At 41.7% G+C, this 25,022-nt stretch overlaps 1 protein-coding gene across 1 annotated transcript in view; it reads left to right on the top strand.

The window, feature by feature from the left end:
* LOC142152543 (tetratricopeptide repeat protein 41-like) overlaps positions 1 to 22,475 on the top strand; it is a 69,859-nt gene extending 47,384 nt beyond the window's left edge. The window contains exons 10-16 of the mRNA XM_075209294.1: positions 1,245 to 1,363; positions 1,635 to 1,815; positions 10,373 to 10,523; positions 13,754 to 13,903; positions 16,781 to 16,914; positions 19,112 to 19,235; positions 21,539 to 22,475. Of these exons, the coding sequence (XP_075065395.1) occupies positions 1,245 to 1,363; positions 1,635 to 1,815; positions 10,373 to 10,523; positions 13,754 to 13,903; positions 16,781 to 16,914; positions 19,112 to 19,235; positions 21,539 to 22,139 (1,460 nt within the window). The 3' untranslated portion in view covers positions 22,140 to 22,475. The remainder of the gene's footprint in view (positions 1 to 1,244; positions 1,364 to 1,634; positions 1,816 to 10,372; positions 10,524 to 13,753; positions 13,904 to 16,780; positions 16,915 to 19,111; positions 19,236 to 21,538) is intronic.
* The last annotated feature ends 2,547 nt before the right edge of the window (positions 22,476 to 25,022 follow it).

Genomic DNA, 25,022 nt, shown 5'->3' with positions numbered 1-25,022 from the left:
CACACATTACTTAAAATTTCTCCCGATATGATATAGTTGAGGATCTTACCAACAAATGAAAAAGAAAAAAAAAGCCCTGATCAGTATGCCGATTCATGTAAACACATGTATACACGTTTTCCAAGATTTACCTGCAAATCTGCATTTCATCTGTCATAACCATCGGCTGAAAAGATTGTGACTCTGCACACCCCATAGAGATATATAGACACTGACAGTCATGAGCACATACACTGCAGGATTAGAATGACATCATTCCATTGTTGAACTATATTTTTAGTTCGGTTTAAAAATCAAATGAAATGATACGATGTGCTTTGGAATGATAATTATCATCATCACCAATTATTTATATAGCGCCACTAATTCCGCAGCACTGTACAGAGAACTCACTCACATCAGTCCCTGCCCCATTGGGGCTTACAGTCTAAATTCCCTAACATATATACACACACACACACACACACACACACACACACACGGGCCAATTTGTTAGCAGCCAATTAACCTACCAGTATATTATTGGAGTGTGGGAGGAAACCGGAGCACCCAGAGGAAACCCACGCAAACACGGGCAGGACATACAAACTCTTCACAGATAAGGCCATGGTCAGGAATTGAACTCATGACCCCAGTGCTGAGGCAGAAGTGCTAACCACTTAGACACCGTGTCACTGTTTCAGCGTACACACTAATGTGATATTGGGCCTAACAGTCGTGTATCGTATGGTTGGACCGATAATTGACTGAAAGCACTGTAGTGTGTACCCAGCCTAGCATTCTGTTAGGTTTATGGTAACAATGCTAGAAGTGAGCGTAGTACCTATAATGTAATACATATTCATTGTAGACAAGTAACTTGTACATTGCTTTTAATTCTTGAAAACAACATTAGTTTCATCCAAAATAAATGTTGGGATCCACATTACTTTTATCCATAACAACTCTGCACAGTGTACTACTATAGTTGTTATACTGTAAAACATCCTTTAAAAACACATTTCTATTAATTTTGCGAAACTTTCACCCATTGTGTTGGCCTATTTTAGTGTAACGCACATGCCTTGTACTATAACCCTTGTTCGATGTAAGTATATTCAGAATGGGCCTGCTGTCATCTTACATTATTCACATACAGATACCTGTATGGGATGTGTATTCAGCAGACATCATTGACATGACCTCCATCGTTTATGAGGTTTCATTATTCTAGATATATGTAAAACTGTCATTTGATGTTACAGAACGCCCAGAGGAATTAACTGATCAGAGCACAGTGATTTCCTTTGCAGCACAGTGCCTTAAGCATATTGGTAAGACCAATGAAGCAGTGACCATATTGTCATCTATTGAACGTCTGCTGGTGAGTAGTCATCATCAAAAATGCACATTGGCTCTTAGAATAAAGAGTGAGAATTATTTCCTATATATCTGTAGATACAGCAGTAGCAGTCCCCACCCACCTGGATCTCATGATCATTCTCCAAAATGTAATGCATTATAGTCAGTGAAAGCAAACACACCTAGATATGATGGCCAATAAATAATGACAATATACAGCGCATACTCATGTAGTCATTTTCTCTGTAATGCTATTTTCATTCAGCTTACTTATGTGAAATTGTTTTGTTCAGAATCCATCAGAGCACACAAATAATAAAGTACTGTTGTGGACACAGAAAATCACTGGAGATTTCTATCGAGACATTGGTTCCTGGCAAGAAGCGATTATTTACTATCAAAAAGCACTGGATAATCTTCAGTGTCTTACCACTGATGGCCTAGAAAGTAGTTGCAAATTGCTGAAACTCAGAGGTATTTTGTTACAACACCTTCAATCGAGTTACCTTTTCACCCTCATCTCCTGCCAATGTGTTTGTTTACACCATGTTGCGTATCTGTCATGTTGCTACTATAAGCATATGTATTGTGTATACATATACAGCCATTGTCGGACTGGGGCATCATGGGCTTACAGGAGGAATACAATGGTAGAGGACGACCAGAGGGGGTGTGGCCAGCCACTAGAGAGGCATAACCAAACCACTAGAGGGGGTGTGGTAAGCCCACAAATGACATCTAGCACCATAGTGTAGAGTGTAAAGAATGAAGTGTGTGTATAAAGAGTACACAGTCTTGACCTGCCCTTTAGATTGGGCAGAACAGTCACCAAAAATTGGGATTGTCCCACTAGAATGAAAACATTTGACAGACTAGCCTGCTCTCTCCTACCTCTTGTCACTTTCACCACCTGTGGTTGCTGGTTTCTTTAGTTGCGGCTTGTCTGGATCCTGGAATGTAGGGGGCCCTATTTGAAAAAAAAATGGGTACATTTAGAAAATTCCAACTAGCCCCGGCGTTAAATCATTAGGACCCACGATTAATACTTAGGCCTTCCTCCAGCCCCAACATTAAAATAATAGTATTCCCATTTAATAAATACAGCTATATCTCTCTAACCAGCCCCCACATTAAAGCAATAGTATTCCCGTTTAATAAATAAACCTATTTCCCTCCCTCCAAACAGCCCCAGGAATAAATTAATAGTATTTACATTTAATAAATATGCCTATTTCCCGCAACCATCACTGTCATTAAATAATTCATATTCACATTTAATAAATAAACCTCATTCTCCCCAAACTCAGCCCCACATTCAAGTAATAGCCCCCAAACTACCCCATCTTAAATTAATAGTCCCCACTATTAAATTAAATTTTCCCACCATCACCCCACAAACGGCCACCACCTACCTCTCAAACACACACACACACATTACATTTCCAGAAGCCCCCTGTGCCATCACACACACACGCTACATAGCCACAATCCCCCTGTGCCATCACACATTACATTGCCACAAGCCCCCTGTGCCATTACACACATTACAATGCCACAAGCAACCTGCTCCATCACACAAACACACCACACATTACATTGCCACAAGCCCCCTGCGTCATGACACACACACATTATATTGTCACAAGCCCCCTGTGCCATCACACACACACACACTACATTGCCACAATCCCCCTGTGCCATCACACACACACGCTACATTGCCACAATCCCCCTGTGCCATCACACACTACATTGCCACAATCCCCCTGTTCCATCACACACTACATTGCCACAATCCCCCTGTACCATCACACACACACGCTACATTGCCACAATCCCCCTGTGCCATCACACACTACATTGCCACAAGCCCCCTATGCCATCACACACATTGCATTGTCACAAGCCCTCGTGCCATCACACACACTGCAATGCCACAAGCTCCCTGTGCCATCACACATACACCACACATTACATTGCCACAAGCCCGCTGTGCCATCACACACACACACTACATTGCCACAAGCCCCTTGTGCCATCACACACGCACTCTACATTGCCACAAGCCCCCTGTGCCATCACACACGCACCCTTCATTTCCACATGCCCCCTGTGCCATCACACACGCACCCTACATTGCCACAAGCCCCCTGTGCCATCACACACACACCCTACATTGCCACAAGTCTCCGGTGCCATCACACACGCATCCTACATTGCCACAAGCCTCCTTTGCCATCACACACGCACACTACATTGCCACATGCCCCCGGTGCCATCACACACGCACCCTACATTGCCACAAGCCTCCTTTGCCATCACACACGCACACTACATTGCCACAAGCCCCCTGTGCCATCACACACGCATACTTATTGGGTGTAGTACGTGTTAACGATGCTGTAAACACAGACAATGTTTACAGCGACCTAAATAATCCGAATGTAAGGCAGCGACATGTTAAAAACACTGACTTCCGTTTACACAGACTTAGCCGAGTTCTGATGCAAGGAGACCCCAACAATTTAAAATGACGTTACTTGGAACCGCAACTTGAATATTTAAAGTGGCAACGGACCTGGTGTACGATCATGTAATGTAAGTACCCTAACCCTGGTACGGTAAGGTTCATACTTACATTCCATGATCATACGCTGGGTCCGTTGCATTGCCGCTTTAAATCTTCAAGTCGCAGTTCAAAGTGATGTCATTTTAAATTGTCGGGGTCTCCTCACATCGGAACTGGGCTGAGTCTGTGTAAACGTAAGTAAGTGTTTTAAACATGTCGCTAGTCTTCAGCGATATTGTCAGATCATGTTTTAAGAAACTGTCACTGAATCAAAGTGTGGGTGATAATATATTCAATTTGATCAACTGTAGGAGGCCAAATTAATTGATAATGTATTGATAATGGTTGCTTTATTAGAAGAGAATAGTGGAGCATAAACTGTGAGAAGTAGACCCTGAAACCAGAATGCATTAGAGCATCTGTGAACCATGGTGGAGGTTCTACTGTGGTCTGGGATTATGCTACTGAACAAGCTCATTCATCTTATCAACGACATATTACCCTGACAACAAATATGTTGACAAAATAATTCCAATTACTATTATTCCGATATAAATAAAATATAGACTTACTATTAAAAAGACACAGAAGATCTCCGACCTGGCTGTCATTAAATCCGAATGCAGAAAATCACGGCACTTAGCATTGACTTAATACAGCCACATAGACATTTACAGATTGTGAACTGATGGGGTTTTCTGTATCCGGATTTAATCAGCTACGGAATAGCGTACAGCACCCTTGCACAAAACCTTGCAATGGGAAGTAGGTGCCAGAATCTTACCTGCTAGACATGCCTCCCAATCATTGAGGTCACTACAGCAAGGGTGTCTGCTCTGAAATACATGACACACATCTTCCTGAGAGCCATCTTCCTTTCTAGGCATTTGTAAAGCTGGAAGCATGACTTTTAATTGCCTGATTATAAGTCCTGTTCTATGGTCGTGGGTGTGGTATTCTACAGTACCGTTACAGACTACAATTCTTCACTACCAACCCTAGCCATGGCTATCCCTTTGACTACATTTATGCTATTATATTTAGATATGTATGTGGCCAGATAGCAAAATTCCTGGATCAAACCCCCTAATCGTGGCCTTCACCTCTAGCAACCCTCTTTCCCTTAGAACAGAAGGTGATCCTCAGTCGCAGTTGCCCCAGGTCTTAAGCATGTGACAGTAGAGGCATATTGACTCTAGCTCTAGATCTTTATTGGAGACTATGTTAATGTATAGTGTGCTGAGGGATAAACATAGATATTTACATAGGTCTGGTGCAGAATCTGTACGCGATCTGACAATGTCTGAATCTAATTACGGTCCATGGAAGAAGTGGCAAGGGTAGGCTGGGTCCAGAGCAGAGATTGGAGCAGACCATGGTCTAGCAAGTGGTTTGTATCCAAGGCAGCGGTCAATACGTTAGTATCTGAAGCTTAGGTCAGGGCAGGTAGTGGTCAAAAAAGTAGACAGTATTCAAGGTTGAGGTAAAAACTAGAAAACTAGACAGGATTAGTAAGCACTGTCCCCCCCTACTGCTCATAGACATCCATATCAAGAGAGCAGCCATGAGAAATGGAGGGGGATCACGGTGGAGCTACTTACACTATGATGACCTTGTGAACATTTCTTTTGATCTGTCTGCAAGACAGACCTCTTGAAACCCATATGTTCTCTTCAGCCAGCTCTCTAGCAGGCATGGCGTTCAAAAATGGCTGCAGATGTAAATAGCAGCATGGATTTTATAGTATATAATGGTAAAAGTATTATAGAAAGTTTTTTTGGAGAGAAATTTGATGCCATCAGTGAAAAGGCTGCACTGTTTTTATAGAAAGATAATGATCTGAAGCTCAAAGGCACATCTGGTGAGCAAATATTTGGAACATTGTCACCATTCAACAATTACCGTATTTCCCCATGTATAAGACGCACCTTTTCCCACCAAATTTTGGGTCTAATAACTGGGTGCGTCTTATACAGGGGTAGTAGCACTTACTCTGTCAGATGACTCCTCTGTCCGGTAAAGTCTTCTCTCTGTCTGATCCTGATGCTGGAAACCCGATTAAGGTCCTCTCTGCGATGTCCGGATGTCCTTTCAGGACCTCATTGTCAAGGTCATGAAAGGACATCCGGACATCGCAGAGAGGACCTTAATCGGGTTTCCAGCATCAGGATCAGACAGAGGAATCATCTGACAGGGTAAGTCAGAATTCACTATAGAGTTGTCTCTCCTCTGTATAAGCTGCACAAATGTTTATCCTCAATTTTTTCACATGATTTATATAGGTGCGTCTTATACAGTGGAGCGTCCTATACATGGGGAAATACGGTAGTGTACTAAAACAGCACTCCTAGTGCTTAGATTTCAATCTATTGAGCTACAAGGGAATGAAATGGAAAGATCGTTAAAGTGGTTTTCCACTTCAAATAACTCCTGTACTATGCCCTTCCTTCCCAATAATAGACATTTGATGATGGTTCCTCCCTTAGGACTACCACCATTTGCCATATTTAGTAGGGATCTGGCCCTCACATATAGCTGGTTCTTATTGGGGCTCAGAAGGTGCCGATAATCAGGACTTGTCCTAAACTTTCAATGGAATGGTTTTATATCATCCTGGTACATTTGATGCAGTAAGCGTATTTCTATACGCATAAATACCCATGTAATAAAAACATTCAAACAGAAAAAAGGGACACATAATTAAACTAATAAGGGGAAATGTATCAAATAGCAATTTTTGCAAATTGCTGATATCAGGTGACTTTGCACAGTAAATTTAAAGCGGCAATAGCCTTTCAAGCCATTGCGCTTTAAATCTACCATGCAAAGTCGCCTGATATCAGCTATTTCCAAAATTTGCTATTTGATACATTTACCTCTTGATAACTATAAGGATACTCAATCAAATAGTATTTTATGAGAAAAATGAAAAAATTGTAATGAATGAAGTAGGTGTTTCTAAAGTTGTGTTTGGCAGGGTTGTAAAGGGACATAATACTATTTACAACATGCACATTCTCACGTTCACCTGCAGTCCCGCAAAAGCAGAATGTGGGCGTGCTCCTAGGTATGTGCTGGGAGGACAAACAGGCACACAAAGTAAACGTGCTAGACGTCTGCTCAGTTTGCACTTAGTAAATTACCTTTACTGAGTTGTATGTGCACAAGATATGTCAATTGAAAATATTGCAAATGACACGTGATTTATTATAATTACTTTTTCTATTTTTTGCACTCTATTAAAGGTTTAATATACTTCTGATTATAAAAATACATTATTAGATTAAGAATTACAAATCAAATCTGAAACTTAAAATCTAATATATATATTAAAATTAAGCAGCAAGAACCTAAATACTAATACTTATAGTTAAATTAAGCTGCTAATAGCAATAGCTGTGTAATAAAATTATAGCTAAATTATCAGTATTTGGATTATGTTGGCTGAATATTTGAATCTTGCTTTAAAAAAAACAACTCTTTGGCTGAATCCTGCGTTTGGTGAATAAATATTATGTTTTATTAGAAAGAGACATTTGTAGCGCTGTACAATGTAGAGCTAAACAAGCATACATTGAGTACAAAACATAAACATGACTTATGACAATTATAGTGAAGGTCTTTCTCACAACAGTAGACAATCTAATAGTAAAATAGAGAGGTAATACATAAGGTACTAATGTGAGTATGTAGGCTGTAAAGGATTTTGGGGTCTATTTACCAAGCATTTTTCCTGTGTTAAACCCCCGAAAACAACAGTGAAATCACTATGTACTATTGAAGCATCGCAGCAGATATCTGCTGCTTTGCATTTCCTATCGTTTTTCTGAGCACTCCCCATAACAGTCTATGGGAAGTGCTCAGAACCGCTATGTATCAAAGTTTAACTAGAGAAACTTTCCTCTTTTTTTACATGTTAATGTACACCATCTGAAGCTGGCGCCATCTGAAGCTGGCGTACATTAACTTATCTGAAAATTTTCGCGCTGTCCAGCTCTGATCTAAAGAGCAGAGCTGGACAGCGCATGTGTGGAGGGATCATGTGATCCCTCCCTGTCACTCATCCTGCAGTTTGCCGTCCAGGATGTTACTGCGCATGCACCAACTATTCGGTCGGTACATGCTCACTAACAAAAAAAGAAAAAAAAAGAGAAGATCATCGCAGCCTTCAACATTGAGAAAAGACTGCGATGATCAGGTGAGTCACTTCTCAGGGACAGCAGGTTATCGGCACTGCTGTCCCTGAGAAGTTTTTTAATACATAGCCGTTACTTTTCAATCCTTATCAAGGAGATAAGGATTGAAAAGTATCAAGTCAAACTAACGAAGGGTCATAAATAGACCTCTAAGTGCGGAGAACAGAGCCGTAACTAGATAGTTTGGTACCCTGGACAAGAGAGAACACTGGCAACCCCCTTTCCCATTTTGGTGGAAGTAGATGCTGCCTCTCAGCGTTGGTGCACCGCTGGAGGAAGCATAGCTATCCTACGATGTAGACATGCCTAGCGCTCTGCAATCAGCCCCAGAATTTAACTGATAACATTCCCATTTAATAAATATACAAACAGCCCTGACATTAAATTAATAGCACCCATGTTTAATAATTAGGCCTGCTTTCCCCTAACCAGCCCGATATTAAATTAATAGCATTTACGTTTAAAAAATAAGCCTTCCAACCAGCCCCAGCATAAATTCAATAGCATTCCCATTTATTATGTTGAGCTTTTTCGTCCCACCACCCCTAACTTTAAATTAATAGCATTCCCATTTAATAAACCAACATATTCCCCTGCAAGCACCAACAGTAAATTAATAACATTCCCATTTAATAAACAGACATATTACCACCCCCACTCCAGCCAGCCCCCATATTAATTTGATGACAGCGCTTAGAGAGGGCTAGGCATGTAATAAAAAGGCCTATTTCAACCACAAGCAAATTAAATGGTTACAAATTTCCCCAATATTTAATAGAAACTATTATTGCTAAAAAAAAAAAAAGGCATCATCTTCTTTTGAATATATTACCGATTTATTTTTTATAGTTATATTTAATTACCTATTTACTAATTACTTATATTTATGGCCCACAAAGAAAATTCCTTCCTTTTCTCCAACAACCAACCCCCTGAAACCCCGCCGTCTCGCCCCTATTTTCTCTAGCAACCTCATCCCCTTCTTTCCAGCCCACTCTCCAAAATGTATTCTCCAGCCTGCTCTCCCCCATTTTCTCCAGCCCCCACTCCCCCATTATTTCATAAGTAATATAATTACTCTCTCTCTCCTTCTTCTTTCCTGCTTCTCTGCTACTTCTTCTTTGCCCAACTGTCTGCTCTCTGCTCCTCTTCACTGACAGCGCTGTGACATCACAACCCTGCAGGATGCCAGGCGGCCTTTATCTATCTCCTGCCAGGTGTGGAAATGCGGTTGTGCCATACCCGAAATGAAACGACTCTATAAAACTGATTTCATAGTCTCTAATTGAGTGGTTCCCAAACTTTTGCAGTTCGCGGCACCCTTAGAGTTTCCATAATTTTTTCAAGGCACCCCTCCAAAATAATTACTGAGCAGTCCTGTTTTAGAAGTAGTTGGGTCAAAAAAACGTAATAAGTATTTTGGTCAGGACAGAAATACTTAATTAGTTGTATGCAAAAATAATACGCATAGATCCAAGGAAAAAATATTTTTATATAGTTTTTTCAATTATATTTCTGTCAGAGAATAATTGACAACTAACTCACACTGTGACCTCCTTCATCTCCACACACACTGTGCCCTCCTTCATCTCCACACACTCTGTGCCCTCCTTCATCTCCACACACTCTGCCCCCTCTGCATCCAGTCACGATGCCCCCTCTGCCCTCTCACGCTGCCCCTCTGCCCCCTCTCATGCTGCCCCGTCTGCCCTCTCTCACACTGCCTCTGCTCACTCTGCCCTCTCACGCTGTCCCCGCTGCCCCCCTTTCACTCTGCCCCCCTCTCACTTTGCCACTCTCTCTGCCCCTCTCACTCTGCTCCTCTCACTCTGCCACTCTCTCTGCCACCCTCTCTCACTCTGCCGCCACTCGGCCCCCCTCTCACTCTCTCTCTGCCCCTTTATCTATGCCCCTCTCTTACTCTGCCGCCACTCTGCCCCCCCTCTGCCACGGCCAGCCAGAGGAAAAAAAGAAAAAAAAGAAAAAAAACTTACCAATCCGCGCGGCGTCAGGACCCAGCATCCTCCTCTTTCCCGCAGCTTGTCACTGATTGTCGGGTGCGCTGCAGGAGAGAGGAGGATGCTGGGTCCCGGCGCTGCGCGGATTGGTAAGTTGTTTTTTTTTTTTTTTTTTTTTTTTTTCCTCTGGCCGGTCGCGGCACCCCCTGTGACAGCGCCGCGGCTCCCAGGGGTGCCACACTTTGGGAACCGCTGGTCTAATTCATTCAGTTACATATATGTGTAAATCTCTATGTTCTTGTCATTAGGTCGCCTCTCGTGTTTAATAGCCATTTTGAATGCCAGAAGATGCTTCGAACAGCGCAATCAAGTGCTTGAAAACACTATTGAACAGATCCACTTATACACACCTGGGCCGTATGAACAAGCAGCAGTGAAACTTTGTCAAGGACTTTACAGGTAAGTTCATGTTCAACATTCAAATCTATATTTGTGCAGATGATTGTTTTTATTTGTGACACTATAACATATTGCAGTGCTTTACATTAAAGAAATCACGATACAAACAAATTACATGGAACAGAAGATAATAATGGTCTTTACCAAATTTAATTAAAGCTTCACTTAGAATGAATACTAACAGAACAGTGGTTTTGAAGGGCAGTCAGGCTGGAAAAATAAGTCATGGCCTTTTCTGTACTCATTGATTAAACTGAAATTCTAGCTGCCTGATTGTGCCAGAGTTGTTATCCTTCAAAGAAACTATTCTATTATTTATGCTAGGAAGTGAACTTTACACCCAAAATGTAGTACACCCTTTTCTGTATCAGATTGAGTATGAATGGCACATCAGGGAAGACGTGCAAGAGCTCACTACTGTGTAAAAGTTATTTCTTCATCATGTAACATGCACATTTATATTATAAATGAAAGGATAACCCCACCCAAAACATAAATTATTTTTTTGTGTGGAGTTCCATTAGTTAAACATAAATATAAATATAAATTGCTTATACATTATAAATAAAAGAAATGCTACTTAATGGAGCCTTATTAATATAAATATATGTCTACACATCAGCATTATAAATACAAAAGAGACCAAAGTTCTACATATAAATAGTGAAAATCTGTCCAGTTAGGAGTAAATCCATCTAGAAGATGCAATTTTGCACCTTGGTAAAACGATATTGTAATACATATTTACAATACAGGCAGATTTAGAGTTGGGAGGGGACAGAGCTAGATTAAGGCGCTCGGAGGGGCTGGGGCACTTAAGACAGGGGAGCCCCTATAGTCTTATATGGCTAGCATTTTTAACAATACTGTATGTACTACTATTGGGTGCACCCAGCTCTCACTCCATAAGCAGAGCACTGTGCAACGGGACATACCTCCCAACTGTCCTTGTAGTCGGACCAAATCCTGGCTAAGCAAGACAGCCACCCAAATTTGGCACTGCCCCACCAGATTCGGCACAGTTGGCAGACTGTCCTGCTCTCTCCTGCCTGTTCTTGTTACTTTCACCCCCTGTGGTTGCTGGTTTCTTTAGATCATTTGCTGCTTGTCTGGATCCTGGAATGTTGGGGCCCTATTTGGAAAAAAGACAGGTATATGAGATTTAAAAAATTCCAACCATCCCCAGCATTAATAGCACCCACATTTAATAATTAGGCCTCCCTCTGTGCAACCAGCCCAAACATTAAACTAATAGTATTTACATTTAATAATAGAACAATTTCCCCCAACTAGCCCCAACATCAAATAGCATTTACATTTAATAAATATACATATTTCCTACAACCATCCTGACTGCCGCCTCAAGGTACTGGAGTCATGAGTTTGATTCCTGTCCATGGCCTTATCTGTGTGGAGTTTGTATGTTCTCCCCGTGTTTGTGTGGGTTTCCTCCAGGTGCTCTGATTTCTTCCCACACTCCAAAAAAATACTGTTAGGTTAATTGGCTGCAATCAAATAGACCTTAGTCTTTGTGTGTGTGTGTGTGTCTGTGTGTGTATGTTAGGGAATTTAGACTGTAAGCTCCAGTGGGGCAGGGACTGATGTGACTGAGTTCTCTGTACAGCGCTGCGGAATTAGTAACACTATATAATAGCTGATAATGATGATGAATTTAGATAATTCAAATTCACATTTAATAAATAGCCCTTCTACTTCCCATCTCAGCCCCCGTTCAATTTGTCACCCTAGCATAAATTAAAGGTCCCATCAGCTCACCTTAAAAGGCCTTACTATTAAATTAACGACACAAATAAATGAATAACACCCACCATTAAATAATTAGGTTATGTAGTGCGTGTCTCATATGGGGGAATGGAGGGAGGAGCAGATATTACGATATTACGCAGCTGCTTTCAGCAAGGTGACTGGTCCCAGAGGAGGAGCCAGTCACTAGGTAAAAAACTGTCCCCTGCAGGTACCACTTGAACCAGTAGAAGGGGGTCCCCTGAGAGAGGAGGGCCCAGGGCACGTGCCCCTTCCCCTAGTCCGGCTCAAAGAGGGGGTTGAGTCCTAACTTGCAGTGGAATAAATATCATGTACATCACAATATGGGTTGTCCCGGTGCACATTTACTTTAACTGGATTTGCTCCTAGGTCTAAATGAGGCCCAGTGTGCTTAAAATAGTATAGAAATCTAAAAATATTTATTGGAAACTACAGTATCAATCCATAACATGAAACAATGCTTGTATATAATGTACATAAGAAACAGGGTAACTCCTGCAATGTAGTGACTCCTCCATTTCTGTGGACGAGAAGAGACACAGCCAAAACCAGCAAATAGTGACGTACTGTATGTTAAAATAACATAACTCTTAAATCAAAACAAACATGCATACAGCAGAAAGATTGAATGTAATGCTTATTTGGAGGTGCCGTCCCAGTTTGGAAATTACACCTACACCTCACAGACCAACCAACCATCTGTTGCAGAGAGGAGAGAGCCATCCAAGCAGGTCTGCATCAATGGTAACAGCTACTTCCAGTACAGTGATCCAAACACCAAAAAGTGTTGCATACAAATCACATCACAGGAACAGATCATAAATCCACATCCACCACATTAATCAGGAGAGTGTCTTTCATTTCAAAGGACATTTATATATCCTATGAAAGCATTTTATTGGTTACTGTTTAAGTAGCATGCTAAATACATAATTAGATTGCTACAGAAACAAAAAATATAAATTTAAAATATAAAGAAAATAAACAATAAAATAATACATCATGGATTAATCATAAAAATGGGCAAAAAACAAAATAAATAAAAAAAATGTTGACAACTATAACTACAATAGCTACAAACATTCAGAATGCAGAATATTACTTAGCTGGGTTCCGTCACACCACCTGATCTGGCGAGTGCCCCCTACAACTGCTCCAGGCTCTCCTCACTCTTCCCGGGCAGTGTCATCTTGCTGGACAACATGCTGCCTTTATGAGTGAAGACTGCATCAGGTGTCCCCCAATGTCTGCCACGGTCCTGGGATGTTTTCTTAGCTGCTGTCAGTGCAGGCATTTATCATATACACATACACTCGATGGACAACACACTGTCCCCTGACTGTGGCAGGGAGGACTCGTCCTTAGCACTTTAGAGGTATATTTTCAGGGCAAGTCATACTGGTCTTTAGCACTGAAGGGGTTAACACATCCTTTTTTTGTTTCAGATTTTCTGTTGGTGACTTTACTGAATCAGAGAACTACCTTGTTGAATGTTTGTCTATCAGGCGCAAGCTGTACGGCAAGAATCACGTACATTGTGGAGAGATCCAGGAGTACCTTGCAGACATACAAAGCCATCCACAAAATAGTAACTAGTAAGTGGAGTGTTAAAAATAATGTTCACTTGCAGCCATAGAAATTATTATCATTAATATTTAGAAGATAAATGTCAGGCCCCACAAACTTTACAGATTTTGATAGTGTGAAATTATTTTAGATGCTTTTTAACGCTATATATAGTATGATATAGAAAATGTATTAAATGATGCAAGGTTATTGCCGTATGTCCCCCACCTCTCCCGTGTCCAATTACCTCTCCCCTGTGTCCCTCCACCTCTATCTCATATCTCCTGTGCCCTTTCCCTCATGTCTCCTGTTCCTTCATCTCTCATGTCATGTCAGAACAAATCACACTGCTGTGCCCCTGAGCCCTTCCATGGCTGCACACCTCACTCCCACCCATGGTAACAAGGGCCCTAATACTTCCCACCCTATCTTGCTGGCTGTGTCTGGTAAACAGAAATAAAGTCAGTAAAGATTTGTTTTTTTTATAAAATTGTTAATACAAAAGATTTTAAAGGATTGGCAACCCTACCTATTGGACTATAGACTGGCCTTTCTTTAGTAAGGACAACTCTTCTGAAAGGATAAATTCTTCTCCGCAATGCTGTGATATTACTTACCCATCACTGTGCTTACATATACATGGCCCTCTGACATGTAGAGGGTCATTAGGTGATAAAGTGGAACAATAGGACCACTATCCAATTGGTATATACACCTGCTACCGTTTTTAAAAGATTTATATGAACACAACCAAACTTTGTTTCACTAACAAATCTGGTTTACTTGATGAATAATAACAAACACTGTATATGAGCTCAGAATGCCTCTCAGTGAATGAAGGCTGTGTCAGTCCCTGCAGCCCGGAACAGGTTAAGTTCTGCTGTAGCGGTGCAGCTTGCTGAATGATCTCACAGCTGCTCAGTGGCACATAAGCTGGGAGCTGCTCAGCACTAGATCTGCTGCACTACTCATACTCACACACACACAAGCCATCTCCCAGTGTCTCAAAAGAATTAAACAACCTCATCCAGGATTTTAAGCAGCTCCTGCCTATAGCGCATGCAACCAACAATGCATGAAAATCCGGCTACAGTATGTGTCATGCTGACATACATGCTAATGGTTAGCAGTGTGTTTAGCATTCTGTCAAAGGAAGTGGAATTATAGAAATGCATTTCTGTTCTTTAATGCTAGCTCTACTTTTAATAAATGTTTAATACTACATTCTTTGTACATTCTTTGTTGCTTAAATAACACTTCTCCAAATACAATCCTCTACTTACCTCATCATGGGGTTTATTTATGACCCATCGTATTTTTCTCATGTTAGTTATGTTACGAGCTGCGGCGGTACTCACAGCTGCCGCGGAACGCTCACAGCGCCCTCTAGCGTCCCGACCGTCACCTTGACGACCGGGAAATCATTTCCGGATCCAGCCCGGCCGTTGCCAAGGCAACGGTCGGACGCTAATTACTGTAGCGCCGCGTCCCGGCAACGGAGGACAGTCGAGCACGTGCGGAAATAGATTACTAGCCTGCAGGCTAATTAATTCATTATATGTGCCAGGCATAAGCTGGGGGTGATTTACAGAGCTAGGCTCTGATTGGCCACATTCAGTATTTAAGGCAGGGAGGGCTTAGCCTCCCTGACGTTTATAGCGTGTCTTACCCAGTCTTGCCGACCTGCTCCTGTTTGCTGTACCCCTATCCTGTGAACATTCTGTTGGATTTCCCGTGTATTACCTTTGCTTGGATTTTGGACGCTGCCTGTTTGCTCGTGACCCTGACCCTTTTGGCCTGTACCTTGGACCCTGCTACCTTGCCTGTGACCCCTACCTCTAGCGTGTTTATTGACTACCCTGCTTGCCTGTGACCCTTGACCTTGGCTATCATTTTGACTATCCGCTGCTTTCTACCAGTCTCCTGGCCTGCCGCTGTGGTCCTGCATTACCAACCCACACTACATCTGGAGCTAAGTCCTGGGGGCATCTGAGTACCGGTGAGCACGTCAATCTCTAAGGAAAGGCGGCTGCTATAGGTGAAAACCTCCGTCATCTAGTTCTGTGGGTTGGTGATCAGACCAGCAGCCTAACAAGTTATAATTTCTTCTTATCATTGCATTGCTAAGAAATGATGTAACGTGTTTATTTATTAACATTGTTCTGTTAAGACAGCAGCTGTGATAGGAACCTGTCCTGTTAAATAGTTTATAGTAAAATGATCACAGTTGCGATCACTTGACTTCCAGGTTCCTATGGCCAGGGAGAATTTGCGATTGGGAGAGCACAAAGGCTGCTGGGGTGGGATTCGAAGATCCTTCTCCTGCAATACTCTCCCTAAATGTTATAACATCTTCAGTTGGCGTTAGCTATCGGGGTCAAGCAGAGCAGTTTCTCCGCTCACAGTGACAGTGCGCTGTATACTAAGTACTCAGTATATATTACATTCACATTATCACCACTGCAATCTGCATGCAGCATAGGAGGCACAGGTCCTCGACACACAAAAGTCTACAGATCATCAACATCATCAACATTTATTTATATAGCGTCGGCAAATTCCGTAGCGCTTTACAATTGGGAACAAACATTAATAAAACAATACTGGGTAATACAGACAGACAGAGAGGTAAGAGAACCCAGCTTGCAAGCTTACATCTATGGGATGGATGTATGTGTACACATTTTTGGTGTGAATGCGTAACTTGCAGAAAAAACAAAACAAACTTATGTCCTAAATGAGCCAACGAATTCAAGTTAGCGGTACCACCATCATCATCACTGTTTATTTGTAATGTCCCAGAAATCTCTGCAGAGGCGGCCAGTCGCTAGAACAAATCATACATAAAACCAGAACAAACATTTGATGACTGATCTAATGATTTTTTAATGTGCTCATCTTTTTAGTTGCCAAAGATTACACGCACTTGAACACTACAAGAATGTTATAAAAATCAAAGAAGACGCTGAAAAATGTTCTCCCTCCCTGGAAATCAGACGGCATCTCAGATTAAGTCTCAGCAATACATTACTGAAGTCAGGTAATGCTAATGAGGAATATAGAAAACATTCTGAAACGTGATTTTGGGCTTGGCCGTGTGCTGCCTGATTAGCGTTTAGTTTATGTTGGAAATAATGAAAAACAGGCATCTGTCACCAGAAAATAAACTACAGAACACAATGTCCTAAGAAATGCCCGGGCGGAACGTTCTCGCAGACTTGTGTCTAATGCTGTGTTGGAATTCTAGTCTGCAGGACATGTATCTTAAGAAACCTCTATGTTAGTTGTGGTAGACTTGGGTTAATCATTTATGGAGAATGCTACTTAATTTATAATTGTTTTGTAACGAGTCACAGCATGTTTATTATAAAAGGCATATCAATGGCCTTCATATCAAGTGACTGCTGTAAACCTGAAGGCAAAGATTGGCATCTGACAGCCTTCACTGCACACTCACATTTTAAACTGTATTTTATATCATGAGAGAACATGTTGTTTTTATGTTTACTGTCTTATACTTTTATATATAGTATACTGTTAAAAAATGCAATGTCATTTTATTTATTTTTTCTTTGTGATTGATTATAATAACTGCAGATCTGACAAGTCACATGCTCCACTGTGTCACATAATTTGGGTCCGTGTCTCATAGGGGGGTATTTAATTGGTTGCGAGATTTATTTATTTTCGTGCCGCGTTAAAAAAAACCAAAATCACCCGCGGGTTTTTAACTGGTAATACCGACTGTTTTTAGATAACACAGTGTGAAAACTCGTGCAATTCAATTGAAAAAGAGGGAACGCTACGCCCGTGCGTTAATCATTGTATTTGCGAGTTTTTAGGGGAGTGAAGGGGAGTTTTAACGTGGTCATGTATAACACAAAAAAAAGGACTGGCATACATTTTCATACATTTTAATGCATTGCACAACCATTTTAGTTGATAATATCTACATTACATTACTTCCTTTAGCATATTTTTTTATTTAACTATTTTTTACTATAGAATCATCTATACCATGTCAAAACACATTAGTACAAACATATTTGTACCAAAAACATACATAAATATATTTAATGATTGATTTTTTTTTTAATGTTTTTTTATTTCATTATTTGTTTCACAAGAAAATCAACTTTAACATGTTAGGCATTAGTGATAAACAGATTTTATCTTTTTTTCTCATTATTACCTGATTTCAAATAGTTTTCAGAGGTTTTTTATTTTTATCACAACCCAAACAGGTGCGAGATAAAACAGCATATTGGCCTGTTTAACGTGCTATGTTAAAAAACAATTGAATTGCTTTTAACGCAGCTGCCTCTCACACACCCTATACTTTCAATAGACCTTCTACTGGAGCGCGAGAGGACCGTTTGATGAAAAAAAACCGGAGCAGTAAAAATTGGATTGAATCGCGGGTAAAGTTAACCTGCTCGAAAATGATAAAAAAAAACAGTGTTAAAATCACAACGCGGTCAAAAAAAATATTGCGGTCAATTGAATACCCCCCAATAGAGTTCATCATCATGAACTATTATTTTGTGCTGCTGCTGTCCCCCTGCCTATATGTACAGTTTCGCTGTATGGGCACCATAATGCATCAGCAGATTAATTTTGCAGTGATCCTTGCACTACATTTATTTTGTTTTAACACGTTTGACTTTTTAGCGGTCTCTGAATATATTTACAGTGCAGCACTATGTGTACTTAATATGCAACTGTATTTTAGCGCACAGTGGTAGCCAGGGGCGGTGCTAAAGTATAATATTGGTGTTGCTCTCATGCCTCTCTACATTAACCTCTTAGTTGAGTCATGTTGGCAGACTGTCACTCTGTGGCAGACCACTTGTTTCTACAAGGAATTTGAAGAGCTGTAAATCTCACTTTGATATATCTAACTCCTTTCACTCATGTAGCTGAGCTGCTAGCAAAACCATCAGTAAATTGGAGCTAATACCAGGTACCTGTTTGCAGCATAGTGCAAAGTGACATGCTGTTGAGATCGAGGAAGAGTAGCAACAGACACTTACACACTTGGGGGTTGATGCTGAGTATATATCTATCTATAGGCACGAGCTAGGTTACATGTGACAAATGACATTGTCCTAAAGGGTTGTAATATACAATCAGTCTATGCACAATATATGCTTAGTTATAATTCATGATGAGATTTGCACAAAACACCCTTTAAATTAAATTCCATTATGTTTTCCTTTGTGATACAATTCCAACAGGAAAGCTACTTTGTCACAATGATTTGGGAAACAATAAAGAGGCTGTTGAAATGCTCCAGAGGTCCCTGAACATCAGAACCAGCGTTCTTGGTCTTGACCATCCTTTGAGTTGCGAAGTTCAATTGTAAGTCTTACATTTTATGTCATCTAAGGCACACCTACAGTATGTAGGATGTCATCACATAATATTACATGGGAAAACTCAATGCAGATTTATTAGCAGCTTTTAAAAGAGGATGGTTTCTTCTCATGGGAGCATTGTAAATTAAGAAAGACATTTTCCAGGAACTACAAAAAAATAAGTCATGCAATCGGGTATGGTTTTTCCTTTGTTATTTTACCACCCAGAGTTTTACTGGCCCACAGGGCTACCAGGGAAATCCCCGGATGGCCCCACGTCCTGGAGGCCCAGCCCCCTACACAAGGGGGTGGGGCCTAGAATATGCACTAGTTGCAGTAGTTCCCCAGCTCTCTTCCCCCCTTCTGCCTCATTCTCTGCATTGTTCTAAAACAGAAAATAAGACTGAATGGGAGCAGCTGGCTTCTGGCTCTTAGGGTATGTGCGGCCATATTCTGGCAAGTGGGAGTCTGAGGGCATGAGGGGCTATTTTTGAACAGGTGGCATATCTGGGTGGCATGTGGTGTAATTTCTGAGCAATTGAGTGAGGGGCATGTGGGTGCAATTTGGGATGAGTGTTGTGGGAGTGCCGAGGTTGTTTTAGTTTTATGTTTTTAATAAAGGCATTCATATGATATTTGGATCTGTGGTGGTGTGAACACTTGGTGTGAGAGTTTTGTGCTTTTCAAAGCTGTTGGTTTTCTCTTTTGTTTGTTTTTGGACTGCTTTTTATCCTTGAAATTAAGGGTAATGTGTGGCACTTTTGGAGGATGCGGCCCTTGAAATATTTTGGGTTGCCCATGAAGCAGTGCCGCAATTTGCAATTACACATTGTTTTAAACTTCTCTTTTACTTTAGTTGTTTTATCTCTGCATCTATATAAAGTACAACTGGGAAGAAATATATGATTGTTTGCGGATTTGCTCTACTAAGGATTTATTTATCTTTTGGGGACTGATGTTCCATCGGGATTGTGAAATACTGTAGGATCGCTGTGCACCAAGTTCATAAACATGCTGCATCAAATGCACTGAAAGATACCCGATTGTTATTGGTCCTTAGATGCTTTATCATACTCGCCTACTTTAAGACCTCCCATCTGGGAGATCCAGAGATGACTTGTTTCATCACAGCCCCCTTACAATAATACCATTTGCACCATCAAGCAGTATGGGTGAGGGGACAGGGTCCTGAATACGGGACTCGCATCCACTGACACAATTTCATACCAGCCCACTCTCTCGGAAATTCTGGGAGACTCCCGAACTCAAATTCAGGCTATTCTCCTGCAACCTGTCCACTTTCCAGTGAAGTGGGTGGGATGGGGGCCTCCAGGCAGGGCCGGATTAACCCTAGGGCTAACTGGGCTACAGCCCAGGGGCCCCGGGCATCCAGGGGGCCCTTGAAAGTGCTCAGCAGCAGTATTGATCGGTCAGGGGCGCCCGCCCCGCGATCAATGCTGCTGAGCACTTTAAATGCGGTCCTTCCCCGGCATGCTGTAGACTCCTTACTGAGGAGATCTCGTGAGTCTCACTCTCACGAGATCTCCTCAGTAAAGAGCGTATAGTGCGCCCGGGAAGGACTGCAATGCCAGGAGAAGGAGGTAAGTGACTTGGGGGCGGCTCAGCTCACCAGGGGGGGGGGGGTGGCTCAGATAACGGGGAGGGGGGCCCTCACGGGGGAATGGAGGTCCCCTTAGCCCAGGGGCCTCCATTCCCTTAATCCGGCCCTGCCTCCAGGACATGATTTGTAGTGAATTACATCATTATGGCCTCTTCATGGAAAAATGACAATTATGACATCGCATAGAGAGGAGGAGACAAATGATGATCCGCCACACCCCCTTTGTAGTTGCATTTCAACTCCTCTACTCCTCTCTGGGATCTCTCAGAGGGAAGGATAAAAAAGTTGACAAGTACATAGTTTGCATCTTCATGATCTGCCCATGCAATGCGATGAAGTGAAACATACCATCACACCATGGTGGCTGGAGCGTGACAACTCCTAATAAGCAATCGCATTGTCATGCTCACCACCATATCTTACTCTATCTGGGCATCAGGGAGGTTGCCAGGCTCTTTCGGGAGCTGGGAGATCACCCACTGCTTCGGAAGTCTGCCGGATATACCTGGAAAGTCGGCAGGTATGTCTTATACTCCAGAAGGTTATGTTATGATACCACATATTTTATACATTGTTCATTAACTGATGGGCTGGATAAAATAATGTTGCTACTAGTGATCGACTATGTAAATGTTTTAACTCTAACTGATTATTACACGTTAACGTCTTTTTATCTTAATGTTTAGGTTTTTGAAGGAGTTCAAAAGTAGCAGAAGCAGAGCGCCAGTACATTTTGGAGTTGAAAATCAGCTCAGAAATACGAGTGCAATAACCCAACGGAGATTTTTCAATGTTCATCCAACAGTAAGCGACCTTGATTCCGAATTTCTCAGAAATTCCCCAGAGGCCTTAAATTCCTCAATTGAAAATGGATCAGATGACTTTTTATTGAGGCGCAGTAAAAGGAGAGAACACACAGCCCACACAATTCTTCTTAAGAACAACAAACTAAAGTATAATCAAGATGAAGAATTCTTGTGGCACCAAGACACCAATTCAGAAACAGCCTTAATGTGTTCAATATCAAAATCCATGGGAAGAAGGCCTGCTTCAGTGACAAGCTGCTTGACAAGTACCCTATTTTATCGTCCAGACAGTGTGTGCCAGACATCTATGTCAGGTCCCCTGAGTGACATTCAATCTTTAGTTTCTCTTAGTAGGCCATTGTCAAAATCTGAACGTTGCAGATTAGTCCATAAATCTGCTTGGTACCACGTCCCTGGACGTTATCCAACGTTTCAGACTCCTCTTCCACCCAAGAGACATCAGGTCCGCAAAGAGATCTAACCTTTCTGGAAATATTTTACCAAGTAGAAAGTATCAAGGAATTTGAATTTCCACACTGACAGCACCTATATCTTGTACTAAGCATCAGAAAGCAGATTGGCTGTCTTCCTTTAAATTATTTTCTTCAATGACTATGTTTGAAAGTTATTATTTTTTATTATTATTATTATTATTATTATTATTGTGTCATTCTAGTTTTTAATCATAGGCAAATTAATTTTTACAAAATTGACTCGTTTTAATAAAAAGACTTGTTTGCTGGAAAATGTTAGCTTTCTACATCATTCTGCTCAGTCTTGTGGTCTTGTGCAAATTAAAAATCGTTACTGTCTAAAAGGTCTTTTTCTTTTAAATACTAGTCTTAAATATGGAAGTATAGTCTCAAAATCAAGAAAACATTTTTTTTATATTTACAAGAACATATAACAGGTATGAAGGTAGCCTGTTTGTTTTCTTTGTCTGAATATGTATGATGCTGAAGTTGTGGCTGCCCCCTTATTTTCATTGTTGGTATGGTCAGGGCATTGGTGGTCACCTTTGATTTTATTTTAAGTGCCCTCGAACCATGTTACATTGGCAACAGGGGCGCACGCAGGATTTTTAAGAGGGGGTTTCCCCCCACCCCCCAAAAAAAAGAAAAAGCCAGAAACCCCCCCTGCGTGCACACCTGGGCAAGATAAATACAGAATTATGCCCTCACATCTGTCAAGGGCGCCTCCTCCTCAGATAACTGCGCTGCCTGAAATTCTGGGAAATAGTTTTTTTGAAAATACTGTCTGCATCTGTGTGTGTATCATTATATCAAAGGGCCTGTCCACCTTTTTAGGTGTGGGGAGGGGGAAGGGGGGGTAGTGTGGAGAGGTTTAAAGTATGCAAAGGTCGGATAACGAGTGTTAATAAAGTTGCATTGGATTATGTGAAAGAAAATGAATGGATGCAAAGGATAATGTGGTCAATGGAAAGGGAAAGCAGAAAGTGATAGAGAAGCCAGAGGAAGAGAATTAAAACACATCTGATTGAAATACAAGGGATAATGCAGAATATAGAGGGGAGCACAAGAAGAGAGGTACAATAAACAGTCATAACCACAGTGGGCGAAGTAGAAAAGTATAAGTGGCGGTATGGAAAATGTAGGTGAATGGAATTTGATAGTTTTATAACCAAAGCAGTAAGAGAAGTGGCGGTATGACATATACCAGTCCACTTCAACCATTGCATAAACATAAAACAGGAAGGATTATAAGTAGAGCAGAACAAGATGGACACTATGGGCCTGATTCATTAAGGGACACATACTGAGTGCAACATGCGTTTGTTTTCAAGTGCACAGAATTGGGGCATACGCACACCCGAACTCAACAAGTAGCGGATCTGAAGATACGTGCACTGATAACTTCGGGTGTAGGTCTGCTCAGCTATACTACACAAGACACTGCAGGATACATCCAATACCTATGTGGAATATAACTTTGCAAAAGAATGCACAGAAAATAAATAAATTCAATTCAATTAATGTCACGTGTTAATAATAATTATAATAATAGGCAAAGTTTTTTCCCCCCATGAAATACATTTATTAGAATATTCTTAATGTCTACGTAACATTAAATACATTTATACATTTGCTTCTAATTGCAAACGTCATGTTATAGCATGCATATGAGACAGTCATCACTAGTAATCAGGACTTACCCTAGCCCTGTACAGTATTTCCCCAGAAAATTTTACCAGCCGGGTGGCATCAAAAAGTAGCCGGGTGGGGGCCTTTGCACAAATTAAAACTTAAAATCCTGACCTTATATGGATTTAACCTCTAGATTAACATTTTATATATTAATTCTTCTTTTCTTCTTAGAGGCCCAGTCGTCTGCAAATTTTTCATAATCAAAGTCTATAGGATCTGGTCCCTCTAATGAAATCAGCATCAGATTATTCAGTGTAATGAGGTTTTAATTCATTTTAGAGTAGAAAATTCTGTGCCCAGATACTGCACAAATGATGTTTAAACTGTGCCCAGATACTGCACAAATGCTGGCTATACAAAAAAAAAACCCAAGTAATAAGCACTGCAAGTGAACTGCTGGCAAACGCGTGCTTTCTTTTATACAGGTGCCCCCCCTCCCCACTGAAGTTTGACACCCCCCTGTGACGCAATATTGACACTCCACCTGTGATCCCATATTGACACCCACCGCCAGTCCCCCCCAGGTTTCCAATATGGACACCCCCCCCTCGGTTTCCCATATTCACACACAGACATGCACACTCCCATCACCCCCTGCAAAAATACCCTGCCACCAGGCACTGTGACGAGCTGACCAACAGGCAGTGACGCTTGTCACCCGGCACTCATGTGATGTGACCGAAAGTTGCGCTGACATTAGTGCTGCACGACTTACGGTCACAACACGAGTTCCGGGCAGCAAGGGTCACTGCCTGTTGGTCGGCTCATTACAGTGAGCGCCTGGTGCCGGGCGGCAGGCTATTTAAGCTGAGCAGAGCGCCTAGCAAATAAAGCGTGGAGAGAATACTGCTGTAACTGGAGCAAGAGATATGACAGTACCTTTAAGATGCCAAAAGCTTCAATCGGACGTGACTGCATGCAATCTAGTTTGGCACTCCCTTACTGTACGTTGACAATGGACAAACCCCATACCCCACCCCAGAGCCGTAACTAGGGTGGTGCGGGCGGTGCCGTCGCCCAGGGCGCAAGCCCGAGGTGGGCGCAGCAGCCGCCCGCTACCTTCCCCTCTGTGGCACATATTAAAAAAAGAATAATAAAAAAAAAAATGTGGCCTCTCCCCAGACTCACGGCAGCCCCCCCCCCCCTGCGCGACTCGTGGGGGGGGGGGGGTCAGGGGGGGGGGTCGGGTGCCGCGAGAG

Source organism: Mixophyes fleayi, chromosome 4 (assembly GCF_038048845.1).
Source record: "Mixophyes fleayi isolate aMixFle1 chromosome 4, aMixFle1.hap1, whole genome shotgun sequence".
In the NCBI taxonomy this organism is placed as follows: Eukaryota; Metazoa; Chordata; class Amphibia; order Anura; family Limnodynastidae; genus Mixophyes; species Mixophyes fleayi.
Note: the sequence above shows the minus strand (reverse complement) of the source record. Positions and strands in the feature narration are given on the sequence as shown.